Source organism: Ursus arctos, unplaced genomic scaffold, assembly GCF_023065955.2.
Source record: "Ursus arctos isolate Adak ecotype North America unplaced genomic scaffold, UrsArc2.0 scaffold_12, whole genome shotgun sequence".
Taxonomy (NCBI): Eukaryota; Metazoa; Chordata; class Mammalia; order Carnivora; family Ursidae; genus Ursus; species Ursus arctos.
The window spans coordinates 54112032-54123909 of record NW_026622786.1 but is presented as its reverse complement, the minus strand read 5'-3'; the positions used below and the strand labels follow the sequence as shown (position 1 = coordinate 54123909).

Below are 11878 nucleotides of genomic sequence, written 5' to 3'. Positions count from 1 at the left end.
TTCTTTATTTAAAATAGTGTTGCATTTAAAGCAGTCATGCAACCAAACTGAATTATGTAAAACGTTTAGTGGACCAATAAAGCACTTTAATCTGATAAAACCTATCACCTCCTAGATGGTTTGATTCCTTCTTTTTCTGACATATCCTCAATTCTGACTCTTGTGACATCCCTTTGATTGTGGACAGAGTTCTAGGGAGGACATGTAAAGGAAAGATCATTTATTGCCACAGATTTTGGTAGAAGTCATTGTTCCTTCCTCACCTCTGTCAATACCCACTCCACCCTTAAGTCGAATCTTGGAAGCCACTTCAGCCTAGTGAGCCAAATGAAGATCATTTCACTTTTTTTCTCTTTATTATACTTTTATCTGGTGCATTTATGGACTGTAGAATACAATTTGCCATTGTTAGAAGTTTCCCTTTGTTTTTATTTGCACAGAGCTGTCTGCATTTACAGGAAGTTTTTTTTACACGATGCTTCTGTGAGCTAAGTAGTACAGGAAATTTTAATGTACAAAATAAGACATTAGTGGGGCCCCATTTATAATACTGATATCTCATTTGGTCTCCAGAGCTTTAAACTTAGAGAGATGTTTAGAAATAAGAATATGTGTGTATGACTAGCAGGTCAGAGAATGTGGCACTTGTTTTTTTGTGAAACATAAGAAAGCACCAGGCCCTTTTTTTAAAAAGGAAAATGAAGTTTGCTCCCTGTTGTGTTTGATGATAAAATGGTGGGTAAACAGTGAGGTATCCATCCTCGTAGCGTGAGCTGTGCTATGCGGGAAGGAGTAGCGGGAGGGCGAAGGAAGAACAGGAAAGGCTGTTTGTTGGGGGGACTTTCTTTTTTTTTTATTATAATCATATTTTTGTATTATATTATGTTAGTCACCATACAGTACATCCCTGGTTTTTGATGTAAAGTTCGATGATTCATTAGTTGCGTATAACACCCAGTGCACCATGCAATACGTGCCCTCCTTACTACCCATCACTAGCCTAACCCATTCCCCCACCCCCCTCCCCTCTGAAGCCAGTCATCTGTTGAAGGGCATCTCGGCTCCTTCCACGATTTAGCTATTGTGGACAATGCTGCTATGAACATTGGGGTGCATAGGGCCCTTCTCTTCACTACATCTGTATCTTTGGGGTAAATACCCAGTAGTGCAATGGCTGGATCATAGGGTAGCTCAATTTTTAACTTTTTAAGGGATCTCCACACTGTTTTCCAGAGTGGCTGTACCAACTTGCATTCCCACCAACAATGTAGGAGGGATTCCCTTTCTCCACATCCTCTCCAACAATTGTTGTTTCTTGCCTTGTCAATTTTTGCCATTCTAACTGGCGTACGATGATATCTTAGTGTGGTTTTGATTTGAATTTCCCTGATGGCTAATGATTTTGAACATTTTTTCATGTGTCTGTTAGCCACTTGTATGTCTTCATTGGATAAGTGTCTGTTCATATCTTCTGCCCATTTTATGATTTGTTTATTTGTTTCTTGTGTATTGAGTTTGAGAAGTTCTTTGTAGATCTTGGATACCAGTCTTTTATCTGTAGTATCATTTGCAAATATATTCTCCCATTCTGTGGGCTGCCTCTTAGTTTTTGTGACTATTTCCTTGGCTATGCAGAAGCTTTTTATCTTGATGAAGTCTGTTGGGGGGACTTTCAGTACCAGGTAGAGGGAGTTATCTGTAAGTTGATAGACACTTGGGAGCCAGGGAAGGATTTTTCTTTAAAAAAAAATTTTTTTTTTTTGTGGTAAAGTATACGTAAAACTTAGTGTGTCAGCCATTTCTAAGTGCACACTTCAGTGGTATTAATTACACTCACAATATTCTGCAGCCATTACCATTATCCATTTCCAGAACTTTTTTCTCAACCCATCTGAAACTCTATACCCACTAAACGGTAACTGCCCATTTCTCCTCCCCCACCCCCTGGCAATCTCTGTTCTACTTTCTGCCTATGAATTTGCCTTCTTCTATGTACCTCATTTAAATGGAATCATACAATTCTTGTCATTATGTGTCTGGCTATTTTACCTAGTACAGTGTTTTCAAGGTTCATTCATGTTGTAGCATGTACCAGAATTTCATTCCTTTTTAAGGCCGAATAATATTCTGCTGTGTGTATATACCATATTTTGTTTATGCATTCATCTGTTGATGGACGTCTAGCTGTTGTGAATAATTCTGCTATGAACATGGGTGTACAAGTTATCTGTTTGAGTCCCCGTTTTCATTTGTGTTTATAGCAGAATTGGAATTTCTGGATCGTATAGTACAGGGAAGGTTTTTGTATAGAGGAGAGACACAGAACTGTGGTTTAAAAAGGTGAACTAGGTGGGCCTGAGTTAGAAGGATGGATTCAGCCAGGGTAGATTAAGGGAGGTACAGGTGGGAGAGAGAAAGAGGAGACTGAGTCAGGACCTGTTGCAGTGCTCCAGACATTGTCAAGGGAAGGCGGGTAATAGGGTAATATCTCTTCAATATCAGGTTGAGGATTAATATTTCTGAGGGTGATTCACAGGAGAGAGTCTTCTCTGGAAGGAGAGATTTTGATCTGCTGTTACCTCTTCTTGGGCTGAAGAGAAAAAGGTACCCTGGACTTCCTTTGCTTCTGTCTCTTGACTTTCTTATTCTTACTCCCGATATAATCCCCTCATTCTTGGACCATTACTGACTGCAGATCTCACCCTAAAGAATGGTAGAATAAGGGATGACTCGGGTGGTGCAGCTTAATATTCATTCACCAGTCTCCCTTTCCATATCAAATACATGTAAGATCTGAGTACAAGTCAGTATAATTGATGTGCAAGTATGTGCAAGTATAATTTCCAGATAACTCCATCACCACTCTGGCTGATTAAATTGCCACCCTTAGTTAAGCCCCTCCTACTGAAATTATGAAACTGCTCAACTATAGATTTTCACTCTTATCAGAACCCAGAAACTGCTGGAAGGGTGAGATGTTACTGTTCTCACTGTATTGAGTTAGCTATTAGTGGCCAGCGATGGTTACTAATTTGCCTCATGACCTTGCCCTGTCATCTGTCCCAGTGCCTCCTGTACCACCTTTCCATAAACACTTGTTATTACTGCTTTTGGATAAATGCAAGGGTGGACAAATGGGCAGCGTCGCAACTTTGGACCTCAGCTTCTTCATCTACACAGCAGTCCTAGGGAGCAACTATGAGAATGAATTGAACATGCCATGGGTTTTAGAAAGCACTCTGCAGCTCAGTGATAATGATTAATACTGATTTCACACCGTCTGCAGGTCCCTCTGGTCTACAGAGGAGCCTAGTTATAGCATCTACCCTGGTCATCACCACTTCCTGAGGAAGGCAAGGCATAGCAAATGTATTAGTCTAACAAACATTGTTCCGAGATGGACAAATGAGAGCCAAGAGGTGACTGAAATGAACCAGCTGCTTCCTGGGAGGTGGTTGGCAGCCGAGGGGTTGATGATAAGGCGGGCATGCGTTCAGTGACTTACTTGTAGGGTGGCAGAGGTAAGAGTTCCAGAAAAGCTTTCCCAGGGAATCCAGGTATCATCAGACACATCTTCCACCATAAGTCATTTCTTCAAGAATGTTTATCTTGGGTGGGGCAAAAAGAAATAACAAATGGAAAGTTTAAAACATTCCTGTCCCTTTCTTCTCTCAGAAAGGAGAATGGAATGAGGGCACAAACGCCTCATTTTATAAATCTTTTGATGCAGTAGTCAGGTTTTCTCCAAGTATGTTCAAGGAACTGATGGGACTTCTTCCTTCTTTTCCAACTTGGGTCATGTTGAAACAAGTATAAATTACATTTTAGTGAAGAAAGATTTAGGAGCTGTGCTGATAACATCTATGAGCGATAGGGAAGGTGAGTTAAGAGCGAGCGAAGTAACCACCTGTAGCCCTTTTCTGTAGGTGGTTCTGATTGGTTTAATCAGTAATAACCCCCAGCAGCTTCTGCTTTAGGCCCAGCAGGTAACCCAGGTACACCCTCACATGGGTGGATGTGTCCTGCTTGGAGGAAACCACTATATCAAAATCCAGCCTTGATTGGAAAGATAAGTTTATGAGATGCATACTGTAAAACTCTTCATATAAAATTCGCCCTTTTTACCTTAAAAATTTTTTTAAGTTACAAAAAGTCTTCTCTTTGGGTAGAATTCCTTTAACGAGCTATCTTCTCCCCCAATGCGGTCTGAAAGCATGATTGAATTGGATAAAAATGTGGGTTTTCTAACAATTTTTCAGTGAAAATTATGAACCTGGTCTGGAAAGACTGTGTTTCAAATACTCTGTGTTTTCTTGCCAGAGCCTTAGTGCTCCCCCAGACCACACACTATTTTAAAACTACAAAGTTCCAAAAAACTATCTGAAGGAATGGCTTTGTGAAGGAATGACTTTGTTCTGCAATACGGATTCTACTTCAGTAATAATATTATTCAACAGTAATATTCTACTTCATAATAAAATAATAATAATAATCCAGGCTGTAGATGTTCATTAAAGAACACCTTTTCTGGTTCAATACTGTTTCTTTGTCCATCTGCCTGTTGTTTTGGTGTTTCTGTGCAGTAGCTCTGGATTTATCGATGTTAAAGTGTGCATTTTGGATTTCTTCTTTTAGATTGGTCGCTTGGTGATTGGGCAGAATGGAATCCTCTCCACCCCTGCTGTATCCTGCATCATTAGAAAGATCAAAGCCATTGGTGGGATCATTTTGACAGCCAGCCACAACCCAGGAGGACCCAATGGAGATTTTGGAATCAAATTTAATATTTCCAATGGAGGTGAGTTTTCTGTCATTTTGAGGATAGTCCATTTCTGGTCATTGGGACAAACTAATAACTGAGGCCTTGGAAGGCCAGGGTTCTGGTTCTGATCCTTAGCGAGGGAATTTTTTGTTTCCTTTTGGTGACAGTGGAATGCTTCTCCTTCTGCTGTACCTGAATATGAGAAGCCATGCACGAATGATCATTAACATATTTTCTTTTAGAAAATTTTGATGCTTTGCTGTCTAAATGATGGAATGGCGCATGTGCTGGTGAAGAGGGATGGATGAGCTCTGTGTTTTTTGTATTTTCATGTCAGTCCCACGAAATGACCCACAGTTCACCGTTTGATTTCCAGGTCCCGCTCCAGAAGCAATAACTGATAAAATCTTCCAAATCAGCAAGACAATTGAAGAATATGCAATTTGCCCCGACCTGAAAGTAGACCTTGGAGTTCTGGGAAAGCAGCAGTTTGACCTGGAAAACAAGTTCAAACCATTCACAGGCACGTTGACTCTCCTCCCCTCCTGCCCACTCTAGTTCCAACTTGAACAGTTTGCCTTTCAAGGTTTTAATACAATGGATCCTCAGTGTTGGAAAGATCGTGGTCACTAAGCTTCGCATGCCTTAGTTAGCAGGTCTAGAGTTGGGTCTGGGAGTCCCAATCCGTTCCTGCCAGGAATCAGCCCTGTGACTTTGGGTAAATCATTTCCAACTTTCTAAGCCTTGGCTTCCATACCTATAAAATGAATGGCCTTGACTAGAAGACCTGTAAGATTACATTCATAGCCAGCTTTTATTGAGCTTTTATTGTGGGCCAATGGGCCAGGCTCTTAACATACATTATCCCACTTTATTCTTACAGAGCCCTGTGAGGGCAGCACTATCTGTATGCAGGTTTTCCAGATGAGGAAACAAAGGTTGAGAGAGCTTACATGACAAGCTCAAGATCCCATAGTCAGTGAGTGGTAAACCAGATTCAGACTTAGGTGTAAATGATTCCAAAGCCTGGGCTTCGATTCTTTATTTCCTGCCCTAATATTCAGTAAAATCAAAATCAGCCATTTTGGGGGCGAAACTGAAACTCCCCACAGAGGCAGCTGTGGTAGACATTTTGTGGTTGAATGCCAAGGTGTTACCAGTAATTGATGGAGTAAATGTTTATAACATTGTTCATATTAACACAACGAGGATGAGATGGTTAGTAAGGCGACTTGTGTTTTGACCGTTCTAAAGTGTACTCTTTCTTCTGGATTGCAATGTGATGGAATGCATTTTTTTGTTTGAACCTACCCATCGAGAGCTGGCAGTTGCATCCTAACAAAGATAAACTGGCGCCTTGGTACATCTTGAAGACATTCTTAGGGTTTGGAAAACACCAGTAGAGAATTTCTTAAATTCAACGTTTTGAAAATGTTCAACCCCTGCACATCCAACAAGAACAATTCTAAGTTCTTATATTTGTTTTATTCCTTCAGCAGTGCATGTGAAAAGTGGTTTATTAAAAACCCTTTTTTTCCTGCTTTTTACCCTTAAGTCCCATGGCAAAGGGCCTAGAAAAAGGAAAGAAAAGTGGGCATTACATTTTCTGTTACTTGTGACACCAAAATACGCTTTTTATAGTGATAGGCAAGGAGTGAGTGTGGCAGCATAACAGCGTTTACAGTCAGGCAAACCTCTGTCAAAAATCCCATGTGTGCCCCGGCCTAGCCATATGGGCAAGTTACTTAACCTTTCAGACTTAAAGTCTTTCTTTAAGTCTATAAAACAGGTCTAGTAACAGTTACTTCTCAGGACTATTGTTAGTCTTGAACAGCCAGGGTGTATTGGAGCTGCTTGATAATTATCCTTTTATTTATTTATTTATTTATTTATTTATTTATTTATTTATTTTTAAAGATTTTATTTATTTATTTGACAGAGAGAGACAGCCAGCGAGAGAGGGAACACAAGCAGGGGGAGTGGGAGAGGAAGAAGCAGGCTCATAGCGGAGGAACCTGATGTGGGGCTCGATCCCAGAACGCCGGGATCACGCCCTGAGTCGAAGGCAGACGCTTAACCGCTGTGCCACCCAGGCGCCCCGATAATTATCCTTTTAAAGTAGCTATTGTGGGTTTACAGCAATACAATCATTTTAGAAGATAATATTTCTTTAAAGAATTTTTTTGAGGTGGGGGAGGGGCAGAGGTAGAGAGAGGGAGAATCCCAGGCAGGCTCCATGCTCAGCAGAGAGCCCAACATGAGGCTTGATCCCACAACCCTGAGGTCATGACCTGAGCCGTAAACAAGAGTCGAATGCTTAACAGACTGAGCCACCCACGTGCCCTGAGTCTAATATCTTAATGTATTTAGTTCCCCCATCTTTTAATGTTGCTTGTTCTCACAGTGGAAATTGTGGATTCAGTGGAAGCTTATGCTACAATGCTGAGGAACATCTTTGATTTCAATGCACTGAAAGAACTGCTGTCTGGTCCAAACCGACTAAAGATCCGTATAGATGCCATGCATGGAGGTATGGAGCTATTTTTCTTCCCTTCCCCTCTCTTAGAGATATGAAGCTGCTCTCTGCCTTGTGTATCATGATGCTTTAACAAGCCTTTTCTCAAGACTCTGCATCACAGTTTTTAAATAGTGATTTTGCAACCATATCACATAGATAAAAATCTAATTGTATGCAGCAAAAATGGTAGAGACATTCCTCATGGTAAGGTAATGCGAAGTTCAGAGTTTCCACATTAGGCATCAGGTTTTGAGTAACATGCAACTGTTTTTGTGGATGCTTCCTCCCCCTCAGAAGATACCTTACATTCTTCCTAAGCGCCCCCATCTATTCCAAGGGGGTGGTTGTCATTTGCTAGATGAGGTAAACATGCTCCTGAGCCCCATACCCCACTCAGCTGCCCCCACATGTGCCTTTTCTTAGAAGAGCAGAGTTTACAAGAGCAAGCTGAGGATTAAATTCAGTAACAACAGTTGGGTGTCTCTCCCTCTTCTTCCTCTGTGGGTGTGTGGGGCCAGGTCAGCAGAAACAGCAGCCATCCTTGTGGACCAGAACCACGAGGATTTCTCACATGGAGGAATGTGGCAATTCCTGAGCACTGAGGTTGTTTATTTGTTTTGTAGTAAATTTAGAATTTTAGAATCTTTGAGTGGGAAGGAATCTCCCTGGTTTTGGAATCTAGCTGCCTGCCTGATTGGGAAGACTTTCTGTCTGGGATTGAACTCTTTTAATGGTGCCATTCAGGGCCTCCTGTTACACTGCAATACCCCAGTTAGAAAACCTTCTTCTGGAGGGTGGAAATCTTCCATCCCTGAACCTCACCTTTGAGTCCTAAGTTGCCTCTGGAGTCCCACAGAATGAGTCTACTTCCTTACTTAGATGATAGCTATTCTGTCATTTCAAACCATTCAATAGACATGTATTGAGAACCTACTACATGTGTGCATGGGGGGGAGGCAGGGACTCAGTCAGGGACTTGCTATGCTTGGGGAGATGGGATGGGTCAGAAACTACTGTCAGGCCAACAAAATGAGGGTTAGATAGAATTTCAAGTATTCTCTTTGGGGTGTGGAAGAAGGCATAGCTTAACTAGCAGTATCAAGAAAGGTTTCCTGGAAGAAGTTGGCAACCAACTCAGCTTTTATAAAAGAAAGACCTAGGGTGGTCATTTCCAGCTGAGACATTGGCTGCAGCAAAGCCATGAAGACTTAAGAAATGTTATGTTAGGGAAATGAGGAGAATGGCTTAAGAATGGGCTTTATATGTTAACTAACCAGATTTTAAATAAAAACTAGAAATAAAAACATGAAAAGAATGGGTTTGTGATGAGGCGTGAGGTACGGGAAGAGGGTCATGAAGTAGACTTTGTTCTCCAGGCCTTTCAGGGATTCCTCTAATGCCTCAGTTTCTATATCCTTCACAGCTGTGGCTGCCTTGACCCTATTCTGTGGTGTGTCCATAGCCTCCTTAACATGTGACCCCTAACGGGAGAAGCATCTTCTACCCTATTCTGACCTCTGTGGCCTACATTGGTGTCTGTACCTTCCTTGGTGAAAACACGTTCTCAGCAATTTAGAAATGAATGTTCTTGGTAGTTGTACAAAATGTCACCATAAAAGTATGTGACTGGTTTTTCCTCTTGTTGGTAGTTCTTACTTTTTGTTTGTATTTTGAACCAGTTTGTCTGATAGCCAGATATAGTAGGAAGATTAGGGCCGTGAATCCCAGCTCCCACTCCTACTAGATATGTAAATTTGGGCAAATGGCTTCATCTCAGACTGGTTTTCTTATCTATAAAGTAGAGGTGATAATCACAATGTAAACATTGATAACATACGTGCCAGGTACTGTCCTCAGAGCTTCCTGTCTATTAACTTGTTGAATCCTCACCCAACCCTGTTAGGTAGCTACTATTATTATCCTCATTTTGCAGTAGGGTAGCTTGAGGCACAGAGAGATTACATAACTTTCCCAAAGTTGTACAGCCCATGATTAACAGAGCTGGGATTTGAACTCAGACACACTGATTCCAGAGTCCAATCTCTTAAGCACTGAGCTCTACCACATTGTGAATTCTTTTTGTTTTTGAAGGAGTGAGAAAATGGTTGCAAAGCACCTGGCAAGGTGTGTAGTAGGGCCTTCATAGAAGCTAACAGCTCTCCCTTCCCCCATTCTCCTTCATCAACTAACCCCACCTTTTCCAACCAAACCCCTCATTATTCCTTTTGGCAAAACCTTCCATCCCAGTCAGACTTACCTCTCCACTGGCCCCTGAATATAGGCTTCACATTCTCATTGTCATTCATGCTATTCTCCTTAGAATGCCTCCACCTTCTCCCCCGATCCTGACATGCTTTCATAAGTCATAGTTTCTGATTCTTCATTTCACATTTTACGTAGTCGTTGGACCATACGTGAAGAAGATCCTCTGCGAAGAACTGGGTGCCCCCGCAAACTCGGCAGTTAACTGTGTTCCTCTGGAGGACTTCGGAGGCCACCACCCTGACCCCAACCTCACCTATGCTGCTGACCTGGTGGAAACCATGAAAACAGGAGAGCACGACTTTGGGGCTGCCTTTGATGGAGATGGGGTGGGTACAAGTGCGTTTAAGTGAACTCTGATGCGGGCCAGGCCTGGTCCTGCAAAGCTGGGAGAAGCAGGCTGTTTCGTCAGGCCCTGTGGGCTTCGTGAGTGAGTGACTTTGACGAGTCCTCACTGTACATGGGGTCAGGGCTAAATTATTAGAAGACCCTCTTGAACAGGAGTAAGTCCTTGAAATGTAACCCATGTGTTTAGTTTTAGACATTCATGTTTTCTAAGAGTGGCAGGGTGATCAGGGTTCAGTTATGACATAATGACTGGTGCTTCATGAGCTGGTCAGGTTCTAGAAATCCCTCCTGGGTTTATTCGAGCCCTGGAAAAGGTTTTAGCCTTATAATATACCCATTTGTTCATTTGCATTAGCTAAATGATAAAACTGTAATGAGAGAATTAACCTTTTATTCCTTCTCTACAATTAGTATCTTTAATAAGCAGGCTGTTTTATTTACATTGATGACTATATAACAGACAAGGAAGAGATGTATTTTAGTTGGGTTTGTATCCTGGGTACTACACATGTTTTACTTAGCCGAAAATATATTTTTATTGCTCTTGTTCTTTAAATTCAGGTAGAATCCATTATTTCCTAAAAAAAAAAAAAAAAAAAAAAAATTTCCCATATCAAAATTTTGGAAAATTAAAAGGGTCCCTAAAAACATTATTTTGCAGTGCACCTTTCCAAAGCAGTGCATGATGGGAGTTTTTTCCTCAGTAACTCTGAGTTACTTGAGTACTTCCTTATACCAGGCACCAAGGAAGCGGTGAAGGTGGCAGCGTGTTTTGTTGGGTCCTGCATCAAATGGAGGGGCCATGATTTAGGATCTCTTTCTTGAAGAAATCTGCTTTGTTCCTCGAAAGAGGCCTGGTAGACCCACCAAACTATGTGAACAGCCAGCATTTCCTTTCTTATTTCGATCTCTTCTGTCCTTTGGGAGAGAGGTGATTGATTCCAGAGTTTGGAAAAGGTCTGGGAGGTTAAAGACAGCTGGCCTCTGGAGGAAGAACAGAGTTTTTGGTTTAGAAGGAGTTTGTGCTTGCACTTTAATTGAAAACAGTTCCAGTTTTTTGGCATGGGGGTGCCTTTGGTGTAGCGGTGTACTGTGCAGATCCATTAGAAACAAAGTCCAGTGTTCGGAACCAGGTATGAATAAAGGTATCAGTTTTAAATTTTATGATTTAAAATTTTATTTCCCCCCCCATGTAAGATTGTTTGTTTGTTTTCTTTTTTTCCAGCAGTTTGATTAAACGCTCTTCCTTTGAATCCCTCTTCTCCCAAAGGATCGAAACATGATTCTGGGGAAGCATGGGTTCTTTGTGAACCCGTCAGACTCCGTGGCTGTCATTGCTGCCAACATCTTCAGCATTCCGTATTTCCAGCAAACCGGGGTCCGAGGCTTTGCCCGCAGCATGCCCACCAGTGGGGCCCTGGACCGGTAGGTCTCCATTCCCTTGGCCCTCACCAGGCTCTTCTCTGTGTCTGGAACACTCTTCCTCCCCTTGCAGCATGGGCATCTGAGGCATAGTATGGGCTGTTTATTTTATTAAACATTTTTTGTTAAAGTATAATTAATATACAGCATTTTATTACTTTCAGGCACACAACATACTGATTCAGCACTTCCTGTGTATTACTCAGGGCTCACTGCAATAAGTAGAGTCCCCATCTGTCACCGTCCAGTGTTATTGCGGTGTTTCTGACTATGGTCCCTATGTTGTGCTTTTCATCTCTGGGATGTGTACGTCTTAATCCCCTTCACCTATCCCCCCACCCACCTCCCCTCTGGCAACCACTAGTTTGTTCTCTGTTTTTAAGAGTCGGTTTGTTTGTTGTGGTTTTTATATTCCACATGTAAGCGTTTATTTTATGAGGGAATGGGTGGGGTTTTTCTGGATTAGATGTCCCCACTCTGTGCTTCCTTAACAACCCTGCACCTCTTCCATTCCAGTACTTACCACACTATTCTGATAGCTTGTTTGCTCACCTATCTTCCCTGCT

The 11878-nt window shown here is 41.8% G+C and overlaps 1 protein-coding gene across 3 annotated transcripts in view; it reads left to right on the top strand.

The window, feature by feature from the left end:
* The window catches only part of PGM1 (phosphoglucomutase 1), a 73174-nt gene that overhangs the window by 40070 nt on the left and 21226 nt on the right, over window positions 1-11878 (top strand). For all 3 annotated transcript variants that reach the window (XM_057310604.1, XM_026497921.4, XM_026497920.4), the window contains 5 exons: window positions 4636-4798; window positions 5139-5285; window positions 7167-7292; window positions 9681-9871; window positions 11161-11315. In XM_057310604.1, the coding sequence (XP_057166587.1) occupies window positions 4636-4798; window positions 5139-5285; window positions 7167-7292; window positions 9681-9871; window positions 11161-11315 (782 nt within the window). The remainder of the gene's footprint in view (window positions 1-4635; window positions 4799-5138; window positions 5286-7166; window positions 7293-9680; window positions 9872-11160; window positions 11316-11878) is intronic.